General features: G+C 38.2%; 1 protein-coding gene across 1 annotated transcript in view; it reads left to right on the top strand.

The window, feature by feature from the left end:
• The window catches only part of ATP6V1A (ATPase H+ transporting V1 subunit A), a 63,645-nt gene that overhangs the window by 6,243 nt on the left and 34,495 nt on the right, over positions 1-22,907 (top strand). The window contains exon 2 of the mRNA XM_037745461.1: positions 20,872-20,966. Within this exon, the coding sequence (XP_037601389.1) occupies positions 20,882-20,966 (85 nt within the window). The 5' untranslated portion in view covers positions 20,872-20,881. The remainder of the gene's footprint in view (positions 1-20,871; positions 20,967-22,907) is intronic.

Below are 22,907 nucleotides of genomic sequence, written 5' to 3'. Positions count from 1 at the left end.
AAAAAAAAAAAAAAAAAATTGAAAAAAGGGCATATGCATAGTAGTGATAGTATATACATATGGAAAAAGTCGTAAGGAAATACATCAAAATAAGTAATTTATTACTATAACTTCTGTATATTTGAATTCATATTATCAATAGGCATTGCAAAATATTTCCTAATTTGATATGGAAAATTAAGGCACCTAAATAATTCTTTCATCTTAACTACTTGGATACCTTAAGTGAAATGTTTTGAAATGTTTTGTCTTATCCATATAGCTGAGTAAGTTATTTAATTTTGTAGATGTGTAGATATATTTTTAATCTTAAGTATATAAGTGCAGTAGAATTTTAAAAAGCAGAGTAAATCTCAGTATATAAGATAATTTACCACATTTCAAAGGGATAATTCAATACAATGGAGGAAAAAGGCACATATATATCATAAATGTAACTGATACAACTTGCTCATCTAGAAGAAAATAAAATTGAACCCCTACTTTGCAACATATGCAAAAACTGATTTCAGATGGATTAGAGGCTTAAATGTAAACAATAAAATTTTTAAGTTACTAATCTCCTAAATTTTCTTTATACATACAATCTAGATGTAGTTTTTTTAAACCAATATGGGAAGCCTAAATGTTATAAAAGTTCAGATAGACACATGAGACTACATAGAAATGAAGGATTCTTTTTTGTTTTTGAGATGGAGTTTCGCTCTTGTGGCTCAGGCTAGAGTGCAATGGCACAATCTCGGCTCACTGCAACCTCTGCCTCTCGGGTTCAAGCGATTTTCTTGCTTCAGCCTCCCAAGTAGCTAGGATTACAAGCATGCACCACCACACCTGGCTAATTTTGTCTTTTCAGTAGAGACAGGGTTTCTCCATGTTGGTCAGACTGGTCTTGAACTCCCAAACTCAGATGATCTGCTCGCCTCAGCCTCCTAAAGTGCTAGGATTACAGGCGTGAGCCCCTGTGCCCAGCCAGAAATAAAGGATTCTTCAGTGGCAAAAATAAAGACAAAATCAGGTGAAAAAAGACTTGAAATATATATAACAGATGAGTTAACCGTTGTAAGAACTCTTACCAATTCAGAAAAAGTTCACCCAGCAAACATAGATAAAACAAGTGACCAGAAGTTTACAGAAGAGAAATTCAAACATTCAACAAACCTAAAAGGATGTGTAACCTTACTGGTAATCAATATACTAACAATAAAATATTGCTTCTCTGATAAGCAAAAATTAAGTGGTAAACCTACTGCTAGCAGGGATATGTGGAGAAGGAGTATCTCATAAAATGCTATTGGGAGATGTGAAGTGTTAAGAGTTTTTTTTCTAGTAAACAATCAGGCAACATCTGTTAATATTGAGAATACATGTATTTTCCACTCATCAGCCTAACTCCATGTAATCTTTTCCTTAGAAATAAAAGCACCAGTATAAGAGTTTACCTGAGTGTTAGTTGCAACAGTGTTTCAATGTCAGTAGTGGCAACAAGGTCTGAACAAAGGAATACCTGTTAATAGAGGTATTGTTACATAAGCTATGGCCTAGGCATTTTATTTTGTGAAGCAATTAAATGGTAGGAGTTAAATCTACTTGTGATTGGAAAGGATTTCCAAGTACATTCTGAAAGGATTTCTATCATGTATCTTTTTTTTTTTTTCCTGAGACAAGATCTTGCTCTGTCACCCAGACTGGAGTACACTGGTGCCATCTCGGCTCACTGCAACTTCCTCCTCCCAGGCTTAAGTGATCCTCCTGCCTCAGCCTCCAGAGTAGCTGGGGCTACAGGTGTGTACCACCACACCTGGCTAATTTTTTGTATTTTTCATAGAGATAGGGTTTCACCTTATTGCCCAGGCTGTCTATCATGTATCTTAAGAAAAAAAAGTACAGAGAAACATTTATAATGATATCTCATTTTTAGAAAACCAGTTGAAAACACCATGAGTTTTGTATATTTTTACCTGGTTGTCACCATTGGAAAGAGGAAATAAGCAGAAAGGAAAGAGATGGAGTATCTCTGGTAACATATTTATATAAAACTACGTTTGTGTATAAGATGCATTATAAGAAACAGTGGGCATTTAGGTGATTTACTTTCTTCCTTACATTTTTCTGCCTTATATGTTTTTTGTTTTTGTTTCTTGAGATGGAGTCTTGCTTTGTTGCTAGGCTGGAGTGCAGTGGTGCGATCTCAGCTCACTGCAACCTCTGCTCCTGGGTTCGAGCGATTCTCCTCCCTCAGCCTCCCAAGTAGCTGGGACTACAGGTGCAAGCCACGACACCCAGCTAATTTTTGTCTTTTTAGTAGAGATAGGGTTTCAACATGTTGGCCAGGATGATCTCCATCTCCTGACCTTGTGATCCATCCGCCTCAGCCTCCTTAAGTGCTGGGATTACAGGCCTGAGCCACTGTGCCAGCCACATTATATGTTTTTATTTTTACAGTGGACATGAAGTGTTCCTGTAATTAGGAAAAACAGGCTGGGCATGGTGGTTCATGCCTGTAATCCCAGCACTTTGGGAGGCTGAGGTGGGCAGATCACTTGAGCCTGGGAGTTTGAGACCATCTGGGGCAACATGGCAAGACCCCCTCTCTACCAATAAATTAAAAAAAAAAAAAAGTTGGGCATAGTAGTCCCAGCTACTCAAGAAACTGCAGTGGGAGGATCACTTGAGCCCAGGAGTTTGAGGTTGCAGTGAACTGTGAATGTTCCACTGTACTGCAGCCTGGGCATGAGAGCAACGCCGTGTCTCACAAGTTAAAAAAAGAAAAATGTACCAGAAAATGATAGGCATTACTAGATAGGATTGCAAGTTGGCATGTTATTTTTTTGTATGGGTAGTCAGTGCTCTAGACACGCTTTCTACCTTAGAGATAGAGAGCATATTGTACAAGTATGGGATCTGTCACCTGACTTAATCATATGACAGAATCATGAGAAAAGTTCATATCTGGGTTTTGGCACATAAACTAGATTACAAAATTAACTTGCCTTAAGCAAACTTTAAACAAGAATTTCTTTAAAGAAGTAAAATTATTTAAATTATTTAAAATTATTTAATACTTGATTTCTATCCTTTTTAAAGTATGTCAAAAGAATACCTCATTCAAAGCCAGGGTAGAAAATGGCAGATGCTTTAGATTTGTTGCATATTTAAAGTAGCTGTATTTTTTTCTCACATTGGTATTTCTTTCCCTTTTCATTACCAGTTTATTAATTGCATATGTGTGCTTTAATGTAAGCTGTCCAAAGTCTTTTTTACAAGAGTTGGGGTGTATATAAATAAAAATAATTTTAAAGTATTAACATAGCAAGGAGATGAAGGACACCAGACTGTGTGAGTCAAATCCTGGCTCTACTTCCTAGTGGCGTGACTTTGGAGGAGTTACTTGTATCTTTTTGTATTGCATTTTTCTCAGCTTTAAAGTAAGAATATTTAGCTTCATTGGATGTTGTGAATAGTATAAGAGAAGTGATTGGAATAATAACTGGCACATAAGAACCATATATATATTTGCCAGCTGGGTGCAGCGACTCACACCTATAATCCCAACACTTTGGGAGACCGATGCAGGCAGATTGCTTGAGCCCAGGAATTGAAGAGCAGCCTGGGTAACATGGCGAAACCATGTCTATACCAAAAAAAAAAAAAAAAAAAAAATTAGCCAGGCATGATGACACACACTTGTAGCCCCAGGTACTCGGTAGACTGAGGTGGGAGGATCATGGGTGGCAGAGGTTGCAGTGAGCTGAGATCGTGCCACTGCAGACCCTGGGTGACAGAGCCAGACCCTGTCTCAGAAAAAACTATATATATAATAATAAATATGTGCTATTATTTGCTCAATTAGGTACCTTATATAATAGTTTTACTTGGCTCAATTGTTTTAACATTCATTGAATCATCCAATATTTTTAATTCAGTTTAATGGGTAATACATATACAAATATGGTAAAATTTATATACAAGTGTATTTTCTCTCTCTCTTCTTATTGTTTTTTCCCCCATATATTTATCCACAAATGGCAGCACCTCTTCATATTATTCTGGACCTTACATTTTTTACTTAAGAGTATTATCTTGGAGATCTTTTCAAATTGATACAGTTAAAGCTGCCTCATTCAGCCAGGCAAGGTGGCTCATGCCTGTAATCCTAGCACTTTGGGGGGCTGAGGCCGATGGATCATGAGGTCAGGAGTTCAAGACCAGCCTGGCCAGCATGGTGAAACCCCCTCTCTACCAAATATAGAAAAAGTTAGCTGGGTGTGTTAGGGCGCGCCTGTAATCTCAGCTACTTGGGAGGCAGCAGGAGAATCACTTGAACCCTGGATTGCAATGCGCTGAGATTGTGCAATTGCACTCTAGCCTGGGCAACGGGGTGAGAGTCCATGGGTTGGTGGGGGAAAGCTGCCTTATTCTTTTTAATGATAGTTTAGTATTCAATTGTATTAATATACCCTCATCATCATATGTAACATTTATTGAGAGCTTACTCCTGATCCAGATGCTTCCTTAATACTTTAGTTATATTAACTCTTGGAAGCCTCATAGCAACCTATGAGATAGGCACATTTTTCCATATTTAACAAATGAGGAAAATTAGGCACAGGGTGATTAAATGTCCAACAATCACACAACTCATAAGCCCCTACGGCTTAAGATTTGAACCCAGGGAGTCACTTTCCAGAGATTGCTGTCATAATACCACTAAACATGTAGCCTGTCATAGTATTACAAGGTATTTAGCCTCCATATTAATGGACATTCCAGTCTTTTGCTGAAGACATGGTGGTATAGTTAATATTTTGTTAATAAAGCATTTTATACACATACAGTAAATTCCTAGAAATGGACTAGCCATGTCAAAGGTAAGTACATTTTGAATTTTGGCAGGCACTGCTAAATTGCTCTCCAATTTAGGGAGGTGCAGAAGTTCACCTTTGTCCTTAGTAATTTGTCAAAATCTGCCATTTAGCTTGGGTCTTTGGAAGGTGTGCTTTGAACATTTCTAGCATCCCTGAATTGTGTGTGATCTACCGTCATGTAATAGCATAAATTACTGTGATATGGAATTAATGTAACAATGTCAGTATGAGAAAAAGGTGTGACCTTTGGACTTTTTACTTACAAATAATGGTAAATATTTCATATATAACTTGAAATCCTCCTTAATGTGATTTATATGTTGAAATTCTATCAAAGTTTGAATATATATTGTTGAAAGAATAAAATGCTATAATTGTTAATAATTGTTAAAATTGCTGATTTTATGTACTAAAGCAATTATGTAAGAGTGTTCAAGTAGCTATTAATTTGAACATTAAGAGTGTGGTAACTAGCTAAATATGGGAATAACTGTGTCCTTTCTTGTGAAAAGTGAGTTTTCAATAATCCGTGAGTCCTAGTCTTAGGTAATGAAAAATTAGGCAGTGAGGGGCTTTATTTAGATGAGTTATAAAATCCGCAAGTTATTTTGAGTATAACACCCTTGGATTCACTGCCCAATATTTCACTTGTTCAAGAAAGGAAAAAATATCTAATTGAGAAGCTAAGAAGCAGGTTGACTGACACCAAACTCTTTAATGTGATCCAAAATAGATGCTTAAAATACGGAATCTTCTCAGGTTCCAACCTAGAATACCTGCAGTGCCTGAATGTGGACCTGTAGTACCTGCTTGTTTTACAGTGGGGTGTGTGTGTGTGTGTGCACGTGCATGCGCCTTTTAAATATGACCTCATTCTCTCTAAGAAACTCTACTGGGGTTAGGGACAGCTTGGGAAGTTGCTATAAATAGAGACAAACAGGCTGTCTAAAACAGTTCTTTAAAGTGAACTAATTCTACCTCAAATTACAGTAGTATAAAGTAACAGAAAATAACTTTCCCTATACCCCCACCCTCCAAATGAGCCATTGAGCTATATCAACTTCGATGTCCAAATTATTAGAACTTAATCTGAGTCTTGGACCACAAACCCTTCCATGCCTCATAGCACGGAAGTGTATTCAAGATGGAGTTAATATTTTCCTAAATTCTCATTCAAGCTATTATAAGTCAATATGCCATTAGCCCTGTTCTGAAAATATAGATGAATAAAGTACTTAAGAGGCATATCTGACTTCTACACTTCTGAGCTATTAAATGACTGTGGAAATTCCCAGAATTAGCTAAACTTGGCAGGACCAGAGGGTGCCCACACAGCCTTATCCAGAGCCACATTATTCATTCTAAATATACAAACAAAAAATTGGTTTGGTTAAGTCTTCATCTGTTCCCCCAATGCTATTTCTAGGGTTAAAATTCTCAAGTTTGCATAAGCCAAATAATTCGTTAGAAATACTCTATTAGTCAACAAATAAAAACCAAAGTGAGTATGTATTCTGTGGAAGCATGCCTTTATAGGAGTCTTGCTGGCAATAACTCGTGCTTTTCAAAAAATAATTTTATTGAGATATAATTGGCATGGCTGCACATAAAGTATACAATTGGATAAGTTTTAATATATATATACACACATGAAGCCAGCACTGTAATCAATGTAGTGAACATATCCATCACACCCAAAAGAAGTTTCCTTGTGCCTCTTTTTAATGCTGTCCTTCCATACCTCCCCACCTCCCATCCTTAACCATCACTGATCTATTTTCTATCATTATAGGTTAGTTTACATTACATTTATCAATTATTCATATTTTTCTTGCTAAGTATTATTCCATTTTGTGGATATACCATAGTTTGTTTATCCATTCACCCGTTGATGAATATTTGTGTTGTGTTTCCACTTTTTGGCCATTATGAATAAAGCTTCTATGAACATTCATGTAAGTCTTTGGACATAAACTTTCTCATGGGTAAGTAACAAAGAGTAGAATGGCTATATCATATGGTAGGTATAAGTCTAACTTTTTAAGAAACTGCCGAACTGTTTTCCAAAGTGGTTGTACCATTTTACAGTTCTACTAGCAATATGTGAGAGTGTTAGTTGTTCTACATCCTTACCAGCACTTCCTTTGGTCAGTCTTTTAAAGTTTTAGCTATTTTGATTGCTGTGGAATGGCATTTCTTTGTGGTTTTAACTTGCATTTTCCTAGTGACTAATGAACTTGAACTTAAGCGTCTTTTCATGTACTTTGCTATCTATCTTCTTTGGTGAAGTGTATGTTCAAATCTTTTGCTTAATTGAGTTTTCCTAGTATTGAGTTTTGATCTTTGTATATTCTGGGTATCAGTTCTTTATCAGGTTTATGTCTGTAAATATTTTCTCCCAGTCTTTACTTTGTCTTTTTGTTCTAACAATGTTTTTGATGAACAGAGGCTTTAAATTTTCATGAAGTCCAGTTTACCATTTTATTCTTTTATGGATTGTGCTTTTAGTGTTATGTCTAATCCAAGATCATAAAAGAAGTTTAATAGTTTTAGGTTTTACATTTAGGCCTACCATTTCATTTTTTGATTTTTTTATATAGTTAAGGGTTTTTTTTTTTTTTTTTTTTTTTTTTTTTTTTTTGCATTTACATATACATTGGTTCTACCACCACTTGTTGAGAACACAATATACTTTCACCACTGAATTACCTTTATACTTTTGTCAAAAGCCAGTTGCTCATGTTTGTGTTGGAGTGGAGCCTTTTTGAGCTGATAAATTTTGTAAAATTTTAAATAATAATACTAGGCAGATTAATAGAGATTAAATTTTATCTATTCATTATACAATTATATGTGTTCTACTGTTCATAAGATTGAACAAATGACCACTAAAATTATTAATAAAATTATAACAAAGTTAATAAATTGAATCAAATTTAATATTTTCTTAATATTTAAGAATATTTAATAATAATCTTTGATCTTAGAAGATCGTTCTGTGATGGTAATATTTGGATTCAGCTTTGGCCTCAGGTGAATATTTTTAAAATCTTGGCCATCAAGCATTAGGCCAGAATGTGTATTCAGTGTACTTTGAAGGTGCTTTTATTAGTTTTCACTCAATGATGAGAGTTGGTTTTTTTCTTTTTTTTTTTTTTTTTTTTTTTTGAGACAAAGTCTCACTCTGTTGCCCAGGCTGGAGTACAATGGCACAATCAGCTCATTGCAAACTCTGCCTCCCAGGTTCAAGCGATTCTCCTGCCTCAGCCTCCCAAGTAGCTGGAACTACAGGTACCCGCCACCATACCCGGCTAATTTTTGTATTTTCAGTAGAGACGGGTTTCACTGTTGTGGCCAGGATGGTCTCAATCTCTTGACCTCAGGTGATCTGCCTGCCTCAGCCTCTGAAAGTGCTGGAATTACAGGCATGAGCCACCGTGCCCGGTCACGATGACAGTTTCTGTTCTCCCCACACCCTTGCCAGCACCATCACTGAGCAGTATTTAGTAATTGCCTACTATGTGCCAAGGCACTTTACTGGATAATTGGGGTGCTCAATAAACAAAGCAGAGGTGGTTTATCAGCATTTACAGTCTGGCAGTGAAAATAGACATTGAACAGCTTTTTAATCACAAGAGTAGTAAATGCTGCAAAGGAACAATATTAAAGACCTTGAGCACATACCAGGGGAGCAGACAGTTAATTTCTTAGCAAACCACAGTATTTAAAACCTCACCTCTCCCCACAACTAATTTAGTTAAATAAACCCTGGTTGTTAATCATAGTATACTAGGAAAACTGTTAGAAACACAGATTTCTTGCCCTCTGAATTGAAAATGTCTGGACTTTTGACCATAGTCATTATTGAAATCCAGATTGTAAGATGTTTTTTCACCTATCTTAGGCAGCATTCTTTTCCTCTTTTGTCTTTAACTTTATGCTTTAGGATATATTTTTATTGCATAGATTTTATGAATTCCTGAGTTAGGTGTGAACCTATTTATGTGACACTCTCTTCTAAACATTGGGTTAATATATGAGAGCACAGTTTATGAACCTTTATCCTCTTCTATTCCATCCATTAAATAAATGACAGGATGGATTCATTTAAATGTGGACATCATATTTTCTTTTCTTTCTCTCTCTCTCTCTCTCTTTTTTTTTCTTTTGAGATGGGGTCTCACTGTGTTGCCCAAGCTGGTCTTGAACTCCTAGGCTCATGCGCAATCCTGCTGCCTCAGCCTCCCGAGTAGCTGAGAATACAGGCATGCACCACTGTACGTGAACAGCATGATTTAATAGAATAAGCGTACTAGCACTTTTACTACAACACTGTCGATGCTGTCTCTTTTTTGTTTCTTGTATGTACATCAATCTCAAATGCTTACATTGCTTATGTTTGGCTAGTTTAGCTGCTCTTTTTTTTTTTTTGGCACAATGATCAAAATTTGCTCACTAACATTTAAAAGAGTAATGTGGTAATTGTAAAGTTTTTTTTTTTTTTTGAGACGGAGTTTCACTCTTGTTACCCAGGCTGGAGTGCAATGGCGCGATCTCAGCTCACCGCAACCTCCGCCTCCTGGGTTCAGGCAATTCTCCTGCCTTAACCTCCTGAGTAGCTGGGATTACAGGCACGCGCCACCATGCCCAGCTAATGTTTTGTATTTTTAGTAGAGATGGGGTTTCACCATGTTGACCAGGATGGTCTCGATCTCTTGACCTCGTGATCCACCCGCCTCGGCCTCCCAAAGTGCTGGGATTACAGGCTTGAGCTACCGCGCCCGGCCAATCGTAAAGTTTTAAAAATAAGTTTCTGGCTATGTGCTGTGGCTCATGCCTATAATCCCAGCACTTTGGGAGGCCGAGGTGGGTGGATCGCCTGAGGTCAGGAGTTCAAGACCAGCTTGACCAACATGGTGAAACCCATCTCTACTAAAAATACAAAATTAGCTGGGTGTGGTGGCGCATGCCTGTAATCCTAGCTACTTAGCAGACTAAGCCAGGAGAATTGCTTGAACCTAGGAGGCAGAGGTATGATGAGCTGAGATTGAGCCATTGCACTCCAGCCTGGGCAACAACAGCGAAACTCCATCTCCAAAAAAAAAAAAAAAGTTTCTAAGTATTTTAAGCAATTGCCTTTTTAAAGTAGTTGTACAGTTTCTAGTTTGACTCTTTTGAAGGTGGTAATTTTCCTGCATGATTGCCTGCAATTTTTTTTTTTTTTTTTTTTTTTTTTTGAGATGGAGTCTTGCTCTCTCACTAGGCTGGAGTGCAGTGGTATGATCTCACCTCACTGCAACTTCCCCTTCCTAGGTTCAAGCGATTCTCCTGCCTCAGCCTTCTGAGTAGCTGGGACTACAGGCATGCACCACCACACCCAGCTAATTTTTGTATTTTTAGTAGATGGGATTTCGCCATGTTGGCCAGGCTGGTTTCAAACTCCTGACCTCAGGTGATGCACCCACTTTGGCCTCTGAAAGTGCTGGGATTATAGGCATGAGCCACTGCGCCCAGCTGCTTGTATCTTTTAAAAGAGCAAAGAAGTTATTCCCAGAAGATCCCCAACAGATTTTGCCTTATTTCTTATTGGTTAGATCATCATTTATTATATGCTTATTTCCAAAGCAGTCAAGGGAACTGGAATTACAGTAACAGGCTTGCCAAATTTTCAACAAAGTTGGCTTTTGGTTGGCAAGGAAAAATCGGGAAACTAAATATACGTAGTGAAATAAATCTGCCACGTAAGTCATTCTAATAGGGTTGCTAGGTAGGTGGATTGAAGGAGATGAATAGAAACAGCGTCACAAAATGACTAGTACTATACTCTAAAAATATGATAGGGTATTTAGCTGGTATTCCACTATAATTTCCAGAGATAGTCTTTAATCAATTAGATAGAATGTATTTTTTCAAGTGTTAACATTAAAATAATGCTTCCTTATCAATGAAGTGCCCCACGATTTTGTATGTGAATAAACATTACCTTGGAAGATTAGTGTTTAACTTATATATTACCTCATCTTTGCCCACAGCAGCCATATCAGCCAAGACTCTGGTTACTAAAATAATTATTTCTGAAATAATGAAATTATCAAGTGCATTAACCAGCAGCAGTTTGGAGTGGACATTATAGGCAAAAAATTTTTTCCTCTGGTGTTATTTTCCGTGGCAGTGTTCTGCAGTGCCTGTTGGGGAGAGAATGATGACTCATTAGCTCAGATGATTGCCTCTGCTGCCTTGCTGAATTTTTCCCCTTCTACCACAGGGTCTTTATTTTTGTTTAAATCTTTCACAAATGGGGTGGGGAGAGGAACCCCCATAACTTGTAACCAAAGAATCTTAGTTGTAAGTTGTATTTACTTTTTATCCTTAACCAAGGTTGAAGTCAAAACAGCTAAAGGCAACGTGTTTATATAATCGTTGATTTGATTTTTCTGTGAATGCATCTGTATATACCACACTGCTTTCAGGGAAGTATGTAATAAGTATTCCTGCTTTTATTTATTTATTTTTGAGGCATTCTCTCATCCTTTACCCAGGCTGGAGTCCAGCGGCACAATCTCAGCTCACTGCAACCTCCACCTCCCGGGTTCAAGCAGTTCTCCCTCAGCCTCCCAAGTAGCTGGGACTACAGTTTTGCACCACCATGCTCAGCTAATTTTTGTATTTTTTGGTAGAGACAGGGTTTCACCATATTGGCCAGGCTGGTCTTGAACTCCTGACCTCAAGTAATCCACCTGCCTCAGCCTCCCAAAGTGCTGGGATTATAGGCATGAACTATCTCACCTGGCCTCATGCTTTTATTTTTTAAATGTTTTGGAACAACAATAGCTGTATAGGCCAGGCGTAGTGGCTCATGCCTATAATCCCAGCACTTTGGGAGGCCGAAGCAGGCAGATCACCTACGGTTAGGAGTTCAAGACTAGCCTGGTCAACTTGGTGAAACCCTGTCTCTACTAAAAATGCAAAAAATTATCCAGGCATGGTGGCTCATGCCATAGTCCTAGCTACTTGGGAGGCTGAGACACAAGAATCACTTGAACCTGGGAAGTGGAGGTTGCACAGAGCCGACATCATACCACTGCACTCCAGCCTGGGTGACAGATTGAGACTCCATCTCAAAAATAAAAAAGAGAATCAATAGCTGTATATTGTCTTAAGAAGGAGTTATTACTTTGGGAGGCCGAGGCGGGTGGATCACGAGGTTAGGAGTTCAAGACCAGACTGGCCAACATGGTGAAATCCCATCTCTATTAAAAAATACAAAAATTAGCTGGGCATGGTGGTTCATGCCTGTAATCCCAGCTACTTGGGAGGCTGAGGTAGGAGAATTGCTTGAACCTGGACCTAGGAGGCAGAGGTTGCAGTGAGCCGAGATCATACCACTGCACTCCAGCCTGGGCTACAGAGTGACAGACTCCATCTCAAAAATAAATATATATATTTTTTAAAAAGGAGTTATTAAATAGCCTATGAAACTATTTTATGTAGCATTAAATCCTATTGTATTTTGGACCTTAGAGAGATTTGGGCTAAGATTAATTTTCAGGTCGGGCACGGTGGCTTACACCTTTAATCCCCAGCACTTTGGGAGGCTGCAGTGGGCTCAATCACAGGTCAGGAGTTTGACAGCAGCCTGGCCAATATGGTGAAACCCTGTCTCTACTAAAAACACAAAAAAATTAGCCGGGCATGGTAGCGTGTGCCTGCAATCCAAGATACCCGGGAGGCTGAGGCAGGAGAATTGCTTGAACCCTGGAGTCAGAGGTTGCAGTGAGCTGAGATCACGCCACTGCACTCCAGGCTGGGCAACAGAGTGAGAGTCTGTCTACACCCACACACACACAAAACTAACTTTTCATATGATCTAATTTGCAGTATAATTTGCTTATTGAAAGTTGGTGTTCTAGGAGATTGTTTTAACATTTTTAAAAGCCTATTCTTTTTCACTTAGAGCCATAAGCATTCAATGATGAAGCAGAAGATTTTAGTGGGGTATTTTTATTCACAGATAATAAGGAAGATTTATAAACAAATAAGTATGTTGTATGACCATGCTTATCAAAATACTATGTGTTTAGCCCTATTCAGTCATCAGGTCACTATAGTATGTCTACCTGATGAGTAATTTTTATTTCACTGTGGGGAGGAAACACTTGGATATTTTTCTCTCTTTTTTTTTCTTTAGTTTTTTCAGTTTCTTATTTTTATGGATACATAGGTGTATATACTTACAAGGTACATATTTTTCTTATAAAATTTATTGTATGAATGAAGTAGAGTATAAAACTTTTTGGAATTCAGAGAATATACAAGAGCATAGCAAGAATTTCCTTGCTTATAGTAGACTGCTGTAGCATCCTATTGTTCACATTCTGAGATAGGGTAGATAGAGGAGTAGTTACTCACTTTGATGTTTATTTGGATCAATACATTTGAAAGGAAGGGGATGGGAGCAGAGTTGGGCAGAGGAAGAAGTTGAAATGTAATGCAAGACCCACAGAGCCTCAGGCACCCAGTGGGAGAGATCTGGAGTGAGTGATGCTTGCCAGAGTATTCTGCATCAGGCTGAAATGGCTGGACCTTTGTACCTCCACTGTGTCCATTAAGCAAGGGCACACTGCCCTGCAAGTGGTGTGAATGCAGGCAAAGCAGCTCTCTGCGTCTGAGGCTGACCTTGAAGGGTTAACAGCAGTTAGTTTACTGACTATTTATTAAACACTATGGGAGTGCTTTTTGGACTGGGAATATTTGAGCAGACACATGAATGATATGAAGAAATGAGTCCTCGAAAAAAGAACATTCTAGGCAGTGACACAGGAAATTTATAAAAGATCCATGTTGCTGTAGCAGATTAAAATGTAAATATTTTAAAATGTCAAAATGCTTTTTAAAAAATGCTTGGAATTTTGCACTTTAAAGCTCGTGTTTTCATAATTACTTTATTATGAAAGATGTGATAAGAGAGTATTCAGGATGTATTTGCAACCACTTCTCTGTATAAAAACAATGGAGTAGAGAAAGTGAAAATACTCAGAATCATCATTACATTTTTCTCCACTTAATATTAGCTTTTAAAATTTTATTTTATTTTATTTTATTTTTGAGGCAGAGTCTTGCTCTGTTACCCAGGCTGGAGTGCCGGAGTGCAGTGGCGCGATCTTGGCTCATTACAACCTCTGCCTCCCAGATTCAAGTGATTCTCCTGTCTCAGCCTCCTGAGTAGTTGGGATTACAGGCGCTTGACACCACACCTGGCTAATTTTTTTGTATTTTTAGTAGAGATGGGGTTTCACTATGTTGGTCAGGCTGGTCTCGAATTCCTGACCTCATGATCTACCCACCTTGGTCTCCCAAAGTGCTAGGATTACTACAGGCGTGAGCCACTCTCGCCCAGCCAATATTGGCTTTTTAGAAAGGACAATCATCTTGGCTTGCTAATACAAGAATATTTATGAAAGTAATATAAATTTATGGATCTGGTAACAGTCATCGTTCGGTAAATTTTGTAGAATTATCACTTAGGCTCCTGGTTCTCTTATTAGCATGATGTCACTTCCTAATGTCTGCTATCTTTGGTATAAGTTAAATAATATGTACCTAAAAAGAAGCTTAAAACTATAGAATCATTAAAATTCTTGTGTTGGCTAGGATTTTCCAGCTGACTGCTAACCCACAAGACAGCTGAATATGAACAAACCCATTTGGTTTCCGCTAATCATTGCTCATACATTTGGAGGCATGCATTGGTTAGTCTTAAAGGGAAAGCAAGTAAATTCCTGTTTTAAAAAATCAGAACGGACATCATTATTCCCTTATAAACTTTAGAGTACCTTTCTGAACCACAGGTTTCAACCATCTATAGGGAAGCTTTACTAGGTATGCTGATGCTTCTTTGTTCATCCCTCCAAGTCTCAGCTTAACCTCCTGTTAAGTCACTTTCATCCTGTCCAAGTCTAGGTTAGATGTCATTGCTTTATGCTCTTCTAAATCTCTAGCCTGTAGTACTCCTAAGAGAGCAGATATGTCACCTTATAAGAACTACCTGTTTGTCTTTTCATCCCACCATGCCAGAAGATCCTTGGGGGAAAGATTGTGTCTTACTCCATTATATTTTCTATTTATAATCCAGCAGCTGGCACATCATCAATGCTTAAAAAAATCCAGTTGGTCTTCGAAAATAAAGTTATGATAAAATACACCTGATAACTAGGGGGAAAAAATAACTAAGTGACTAGATTTGGTTCAAATCACAAGGTAAGAATCACTGGATGCCTTAGAGAAAAGGCGATCTTAGTTTATATTGACAGAATAAAATTCTGTAAATAAAAAAATAAAAAAGTAGTCATTAGAATTACTTTACTGTTATGCATACTGTTAAATGCCTCACAAAAACCCCATTAGATTTTAAAGATGAAATTGAGGCTCAAAAGGATGAAAGAATTTGATTTGCCTAAGGACACAACTTGTAAATTTGGTCTTAGGTGGGACGCAGTGGCTCACGCCTGTAATCCCAGCACTTTGGGAGGCTGAGGTGCGTGGATCATGAGGTCAAGAGATCGAGACCATTTGGCCAGCATAGTGAAACCCGGTCTCTACTAAAAATGCAAAAATTAGCTGGGCATGGTTGTGCGTGCCTGTAGTCCCAGCTACTCTGGAGGCTAAGGCAGGAGAATTGCGTGAACCAGGAAGTTGGAGGTTGCAGTGAGCTGAGATTGTGCCACTGCATTCCAGCCTGGCAACAGAACAAGATTCCGTCTCAAAAAACAAAAAAAAATCAGTCTTCAAACCATGCTATTTATCTCTCAATAAAAAGAAGCATTCAGGGCCAGGCGCAGTAGCTCACGCCTATAATCCCAGCACTTTGGGAGGCCAGGGTGGGCAGATCACTTGAGATCGTAAGTTCGAGACCAGCCTGGCCAACGTGGAGAAACCCCGTCTCTGCTAAAAATTCAAAAAGTTATCTGGGCATAGTGGGACATAGTAGGTGGGGTGCACACTGTAGTCCCACCTACTCAGGAGGCTGAGGCACAAGAATTGCTTGAACCTAGGAGGCGAAGGTTGTAGTGAGCCAGTGTCATGCCACTGCACTCCAACCTGGGCGACAAAATGAGACTGTCTTAAAAAAAAAAAAAAAAAAATTCAGAACAGGTGAAGCAGTACTCTTCAGTACTCACTCATACAGCATCTAGAATCTTGTTTTATCTATACCATTTAAAGAAAATAGTGACATCATGAAATACTTCTAGAAAAGGGTAGTCTCAGGAGTGGGGGATCTGAAATGAGTATGTTTGAGGGACAGTGGCAGGCACTAAAGAGAATTTGCTTGGAGGGGAAACATACTGTGTATGGCTATAGTAATTGGAAAAAATAGGGCTAGAGGATAGAAGTTAAGGGAAGTAGATTTAGGTTGGATAGGAGGGATAGCATTTCTAAAAACAGAATGGCTTTTTCCAAATTGAGGACTATATTCAAATAGTGTTACTGATGACATTTTTGTAAGCATTTTACATTTCACACGGAACTTTTTTTTTTTTTTTTTTTTTCTGGAGTCTTGCTCTGTCACCCAGGCTGGAGTGTAGTGGCACAATCTCGGCTCACTGCAACCTCCACCTCCTGGATTCAAGCGATTCTCCTGCCTCGGCCTCCTCAGTAGCTGGTCTTACAGGTATGCACCACCACACCCAGCTAATTTTTGTAGTTTTAGTAGAAGTGGGGTTTTACCATGTTGGTCAGGCTGGTCTCGAACTCCTGACCTCATGATCCGCCTGCCTTGGCCTCCCAAAGTGCTGGGATTACAGGTGTGAGCCACCACACCTGGCTTCTTTTTAAATAAAAGCTTTTAGCATGACATGAACGTCAATTCAACAATTTTTTTTTTGAGACAGGGTCGCACTCTGTCTCAGCCTCCCAAGTAGCTGGGACTATAGGCACATACCACCATGCTGGGTTAATTTTTGTAATTTTTATAGAGACAAGGTCTTGCCATGTTGCCCAGGCTGTCTCCAACTTCTGGGCTCAAGTGATCTACCCGCCTTGGTCTCCCAAAGTGCTGGGATTATAGGTGTGAGCCACTGTGCCCAGCCATTTTAACATCTTTTAAGTCTCATTTCCTATAACAAACCTGAGCTTCAGCCATACCAGATCTCTTTAGCAAACAGATTCATGTCTTTAGGACTGTGCTTATGCTGTTCTCTTGTGGGAATGCTCCTCAGCCACTCTTCTCTCCTAGACATTCATCCTTTAAGGCCCAGTTCCAATCTGGCCTCCGCTGAGGACCAGCCCTAGCTGCACCAGTCAGAGAGAGCACCTCTTGGCTACATAATCCAAGGTGCATTGTTCCCATACCATGAATAAAAAGGAATATATGCTTGTAGTCCTCTCACTTGATGCCAGACACTCTGTGGCACATGAATCTCATTTATGACCTATATCAGATCCCTCACCCACCATGTAAGGGAGTCAACTGCTCTTTTTTTTTTTTTTTTTTTTTTTTTTTTTTTTTTTTTTTTTTTTTTTTTTTTTTTTNGGAGTTTCCTTCTTGTCACCCAGGCTGGAATGCAGTGGTGTGATTTCGGCTCACTGCAACCTCCACCTCCTGGGTTCAAGCGATTCTCCTGCCTCGGCCTCCTGAGTAGCAGGACTTACAGGCGCCCACCACCATGCCTAGCTAATTTTTGTACTTTTAGTACAGACGAGGTTTCACCCTCTTGGTCAGGCTGGTCTCGAACTCCTGGTATCAGGTGATCCACCCACCTTGGCCTCCTAAAGTGCTGGGATTACCAGCATGAGCTACTGTGCTCAGCCACAAGGAACCTTTAAACAAATTTGTAATGCAGTCACAAGTCTGGGGTAGGTGGTAGCATTATTATTGTTTTTCAAATGTAGATATTGGGAGATTTTGATTTGTCCCAGATGTTTTGCAGCATGTTATTGATAGGACCAGAATGTGACCCCAAGTCTGCTGACCCAAGATCTCATGCTGTTTCCACTTTAATGGGCAGATGACCATGTATCATGAATGTTATAGAGGAAATATCCATATCTGAGGAGGAACTTAAGACTGTTTATGATTGTCAGTTTCTTCTCTGACTGAAAATGTTTGATTTTTGGAAGATTGAAATTTCACTTCATTCATTTGTTCACTACTTCTTTGAAGACTTTTCCCAACCTATTTTCCAATTAAAGATGTAATTCTTCTTTCTGTTCTCCCCTGTATTCTCTTATAGTTTCTAGGAAGTCTCATTCTGTTTCTTTAGATTCCAATTTTTATAATTCTGTGTCTGTTCTTAATGACTTCTTCCACTGTATCTTCAGGAAGCCAGAAATCTTAATAAATTTCTGCAGGGCATGGTGGCTCATGTCTGTAATCCCAGCACTGGTACACTGAGGAAAGCAGATTACTTGAGCCCAGGAGTTTGAGGCCAATCTGGGCAACGTGGTGAAACCCTGTCTTTACAATAAATGCAAAAATTAGCTCGGTGTGGTGGAGCACATTTGTCATGCCAGCTACTGAGTGGGGTGAGGAGGGGGCAGCTGAGGTGATCACTTGAGCCGAGGAGGTCGAGGCTGCAGTGAGCCGTGATCGCGCCACTGCACTCCAGCCTGTGTGACAGCGAGAACTTGCTCAAAGAAACAAAAACAAAAACTTACTTTACAGCTACTTGTTCACTATGCTTCATCCATATCGGTCTACACTTCTTCCTGTTGGAATCAGTTTCTCCTCTGCTCCCAAGGTGGTGTTTGTACCTCAGTTGTGCATTTAAGTCATGTTGCTTCACTGTACAGCTGTTTAAAGCTTCAAAAGCTCTGTAAACATGTGATAAATGGAATTCCATTGACATTCAAGCCTTACCTATTTCCAAAGCTTTTTCAACTTATCCTGCCTCTCCTACTTTAATTCTGTTAATGTAATTGAGTACCATTTTTCTCATAATAGTTCTTCCTCAATAGTTCTTTCCTTGTGTTTATCAGATAAAGGCCACTTGTTATCTTGGTAGTCAGTTCAAGACCTGCAAATTAGTCTTTACCCTTATATGCTTATATCTCACTGCTGCCCTAATATAAGTCTTTTATACCAGTTAGACTGGTCTGTTCACTATTCGTGAATGTTTTATTTCCATTCTTTTGTTATTGGCACCACACCCCCACAATGTCTTTGCTACCTTTCCTTTTCTGCTCTACCTGACCTTCAAGATGTCTTCTCTAAACATTCTAATATTTGAATTTTCAGTAAATAAGAATATATTATTTGGTACTTTATCACTTATTGATCTATGATTCTTTCTTTGTGGTTATTTTGGGACATTATTTAGCTTTCCCTATGTACATGTATTTCATCTCCCTCATTAAATTGGTAATAGTTATTAAGGTATACCAGCAGTCAAAAATAAACTTTCTCCTTTGGAATCTGTTACCAGTATTTAATGTGAACTTGGATAGTTCATGTTTTTTAGATTGTATATAAAGTAAGAGGTTGAAATGAATTTCTTAAACAACTTGGTGTGTTCCACTAAAAGAAAAAAGGAAAACCGTTCCTAGTTAAAATTTAAAGATAGGTAATAAATAAATACTTTTAAAATAAATAAATACTTTTAAAATAAATAAAATATATCATTTGTTACATGTGAAAAGTGCTATGGTATAAAATAAAGTAGGGAAGGAGGGAGGATGTTGCAGTTTTAAGTAAATGGGCAGAGAAGCCTCATGGAGAATGTGACGTTTGAGTAAAGATCTGAAGGAGTGCTGAACATGGTGGCTCACACCTGTAATCCCAACACTTTTGGGAGGCCAAGGCCAGAGAATCACTTGAGCCCAGGTGTTCAAGACCAGCCTAGGCAACATAGTGAGATCCTTCACAGAAAATAAAATAAAATTAGCCAGATGTGGCAGCACACACCTGTGGTACCAGGTACTAGGGAGGATGAGGTGGGAGAATTTCTTGAGCCCAGGAAGTTGAGTCTGCAGTGAGCCATGATTATACCACTATACTCCCACCTGGTTAACAGAGCCAGACCCTGTGTTAAAAAAACAAAAAAACAAAACAAAACAAACTCTGAAGGAGGTGTAGGAGCAGATACCTTGGAGAAGAACATTTTAAGCAGAAGGAACAACCTGTACAAAGGCCCTGAGGTAGAATGTGCTTGTGTTTCTGAGAACTGACAAAGAGTTAGTATGTATATGCAGCATGATTAAGCAAAAGAGTAGTTGGAGAAGTCAGAGCGATAATTGAGGATGGGGTTGTTAGAGGACTGCATAAGTTGTTGAGAAGACTTCACGTTTTTATCAGTACTTACTGATATTTCCTATGAAATGCCTCACATAGAGATATAATTCAGTTGTGATATAACCATCGAGCATCCAGGAAGAGGGTACTTTTAACTACATTTTAGGAATTTTGGCTGGGTTCTGTGGCTCACATCTGTAGTCCCGGCACTTTGAGAGGCTGAGGTGGGCGGATCACTTGAGGTCAGGAGTTTGAGAACAGCCTGGCCAATATGGCAAAACCCTGTCTCTACTAAAAATACAAAAATTAGCCGTGCATGATCACGTGCACTTGTAATTCCAGCTACCATGGAGGCTGAGGCACAGGAATTGCTTGGGAGGCAGAGGTTGCAGTTAGCAGAGATCCCTCTACTGCATTCCGCCTGGGTGATGGAGTTAGGTTCTGTCTCAAAACAAGCAAACAAACAAAAACACTAGCTGGGCATGGTGCTACACACCTGTAGCCATAGCTACTTGGGAGGTTAAGGTGAGAGGACCGCTAGAGTCCAGGAGTTTGAGACTGCAGTGAGCTATGACTGTACCACCACACTCTAGCCTGGGTGACAGAGAGCCTCTTAAAATTTTTTTTTAAATTAAGGAAAAGAAAATTTTTATATTCTACTTTGAAGAAGTATAATAAGAGTACACCAAAGATAAGAGTCGTCTCATCTTAGTGGACTACCTATATTGGTTCTTTTGCTTTAGGGTTTATAATTATAACTTATTTTTTTATTTGCCATAGGTAAACTAACATGATGGATTTTTCCAAGCTACCCAAAATACTCAATGAAGATAAAGAAAGCACATTTGGTTATGTGCATGGGGTCTCAGGACCTGGTAAGTAATACATTATAATCTCAAAGTAAGGATATCTAACTTTGATTAATGTCTTTTCAAATTATTTTACATTGAAATATACAACTTTCTGTTTACCTGCATACATTCTCTTTGTCCTTAGAAGATCTCATAGTGACTGTAAGACTGAAGTAGCATCTCTATCATAAGGGCTTATCTAGCATTGATTATCTAAATTTGATAATTATTATTAAGGTGCTACTTTGTGATATCCTGTTATAATTATATAAATGTATAACCCATATTTAGTTTTATATATGTCTTAATTTTTTGTTAAATTTGAGGTTAAAAAAAACTATGAAGTTTACAGCTTTTAATATGTAATACCTTGCATATAGCAGGTATTCATTAAATGTTAATTTGTTTTGAACTTTAATAATTCAAATGCTCAGAGCATTTCTCAGCAACATTAACTTTTGCTCTTTGCATTTATGAAACTTTTTGAGTAAGTGTGACATGATGAACCACCTGTGGGAAAAAAGTTTTAGGACCCAAACTTTATGTCCATTTTGCCAAAACATGGAGTGCTGCTTTTTAAATAATAAATCTTACTCGAGTATTTGTTTTGTTACTGAATACTCCCACTACAAAATGTGATTCACAGTCAATTTCTCTACGTAAAACCTGCTCAGTGATGTATTATCCTTAAAACCTCATGCTATATAGTCTTCTTCTTGTTCTAGTTACAGTAGAGGTGATGAGTTTTTTGATGTTTATGCAAATGAAGACTGTCAGTCACTGCGCCTCATTTTTCTCCCCCAAAAACTTGGTGTTTGAGCTTGATTTCACTGGCAAATTATAAAAAGGTTATCAGTATCTTTTGCCATGTAGAGAAATAATTGTCCTCTTAATGATCATAAGGGTCTTTAGGATGGACAGGTTAAACCCAAGAACTTTTAGAGAAAAGGCAAAAGACCATCAAAGAGTTTAGGAAAAAATACTCTGTGAAAACGTGTAGTACACTGCTCCTGGAAACAATTTTTAATTCTTTTTTTTTTTAATATTTAAAAAATGTTACTTTAAGTTCTGGGATACATGTGCAGAAAGTGTAGGTTTGTTACATAGGTATACATGTGCCATGGTGGTTTGCTGTACCTATCACCCGTCATCTAGGTTTTAAGCCCTGCATGCATTAGGCATTTGTCCTAATGCTCTCCCTCCCCCTGCCACCTGCAATTTCTAATTCTTAAGTATTTTATAAGGTAATAAACAGTGGCATCCTTTTTTGGCTCATGAAGTATGATTTTAAATCTCTGGTGTTTTAATACATCTTAATTCTTAAGTAATCGGTATAGAGGTAAATATTTATAGAATGAATAAGTCTTCATTGTTTTAACACAGTTAATTAACTATTAAACTTTAATAGTTTCCACTGAAGTATTATCTATTACATAGTTCTAATCAATTGTATCAGAAGGCTAAATATTAAAAATTGGTTTATTCTTATACATATCTAAAAATGTGGCAACCTTCCCTCCCTGCTAGAAAAGTCATTTTTGCTTACTAGACAACATGGTCCAAAAACTAAGTTCAAATTTTGGTTCAGTATGTATATAAGGCTTCTTAGTGGGGACTTTACTGAGTGGCAGTGGTTGATTATAAATATTCTTATGGCCTATGAAAAAAATTTTGTAGATGTGTCTGTGAACTTTTCTAGTAGAGTTATTATTAGTTTATCAAAAAGGTCCATGTCCCAGAAGAGTTTTAAGACACTGGTATAAATTGTTAGAAAGTAAAGATGTTGCTTTAGGTCTTATCTCTCAAAGGAAACATTCCACATACTACTAGCTAAACCATTTATTCCAATTTCTACTTTTTTTTTTTTTTTAAAGATTTTTTATTTTTTATTTATTTTATTTATTAGAAGCCTACAGCACCTAGTATTTCCAGGAGGTCTCCCATCCAAGTACTAACTAGGCCAGA

Source organism: Cebus imitator, unplaced genomic scaffold, assembly GCF_001604975.1.
Source record: "Cebus imitator isolate Cc_AM_T3 unplaced genomic scaffold, Cebus_imitator-1.0 Scaffold201, whole genome shotgun sequence".
NCBI classification, from domain to species: Eukaryota; Metazoa; Chordata; class Mammalia; order Primates; family Cebidae; genus Cebus; species Cebus imitator.
The sequence above is the reverse complement of the archived record's forward strand: the minus strand, read 5'-3'. Positions and strand labels throughout refer to the sequence as shown.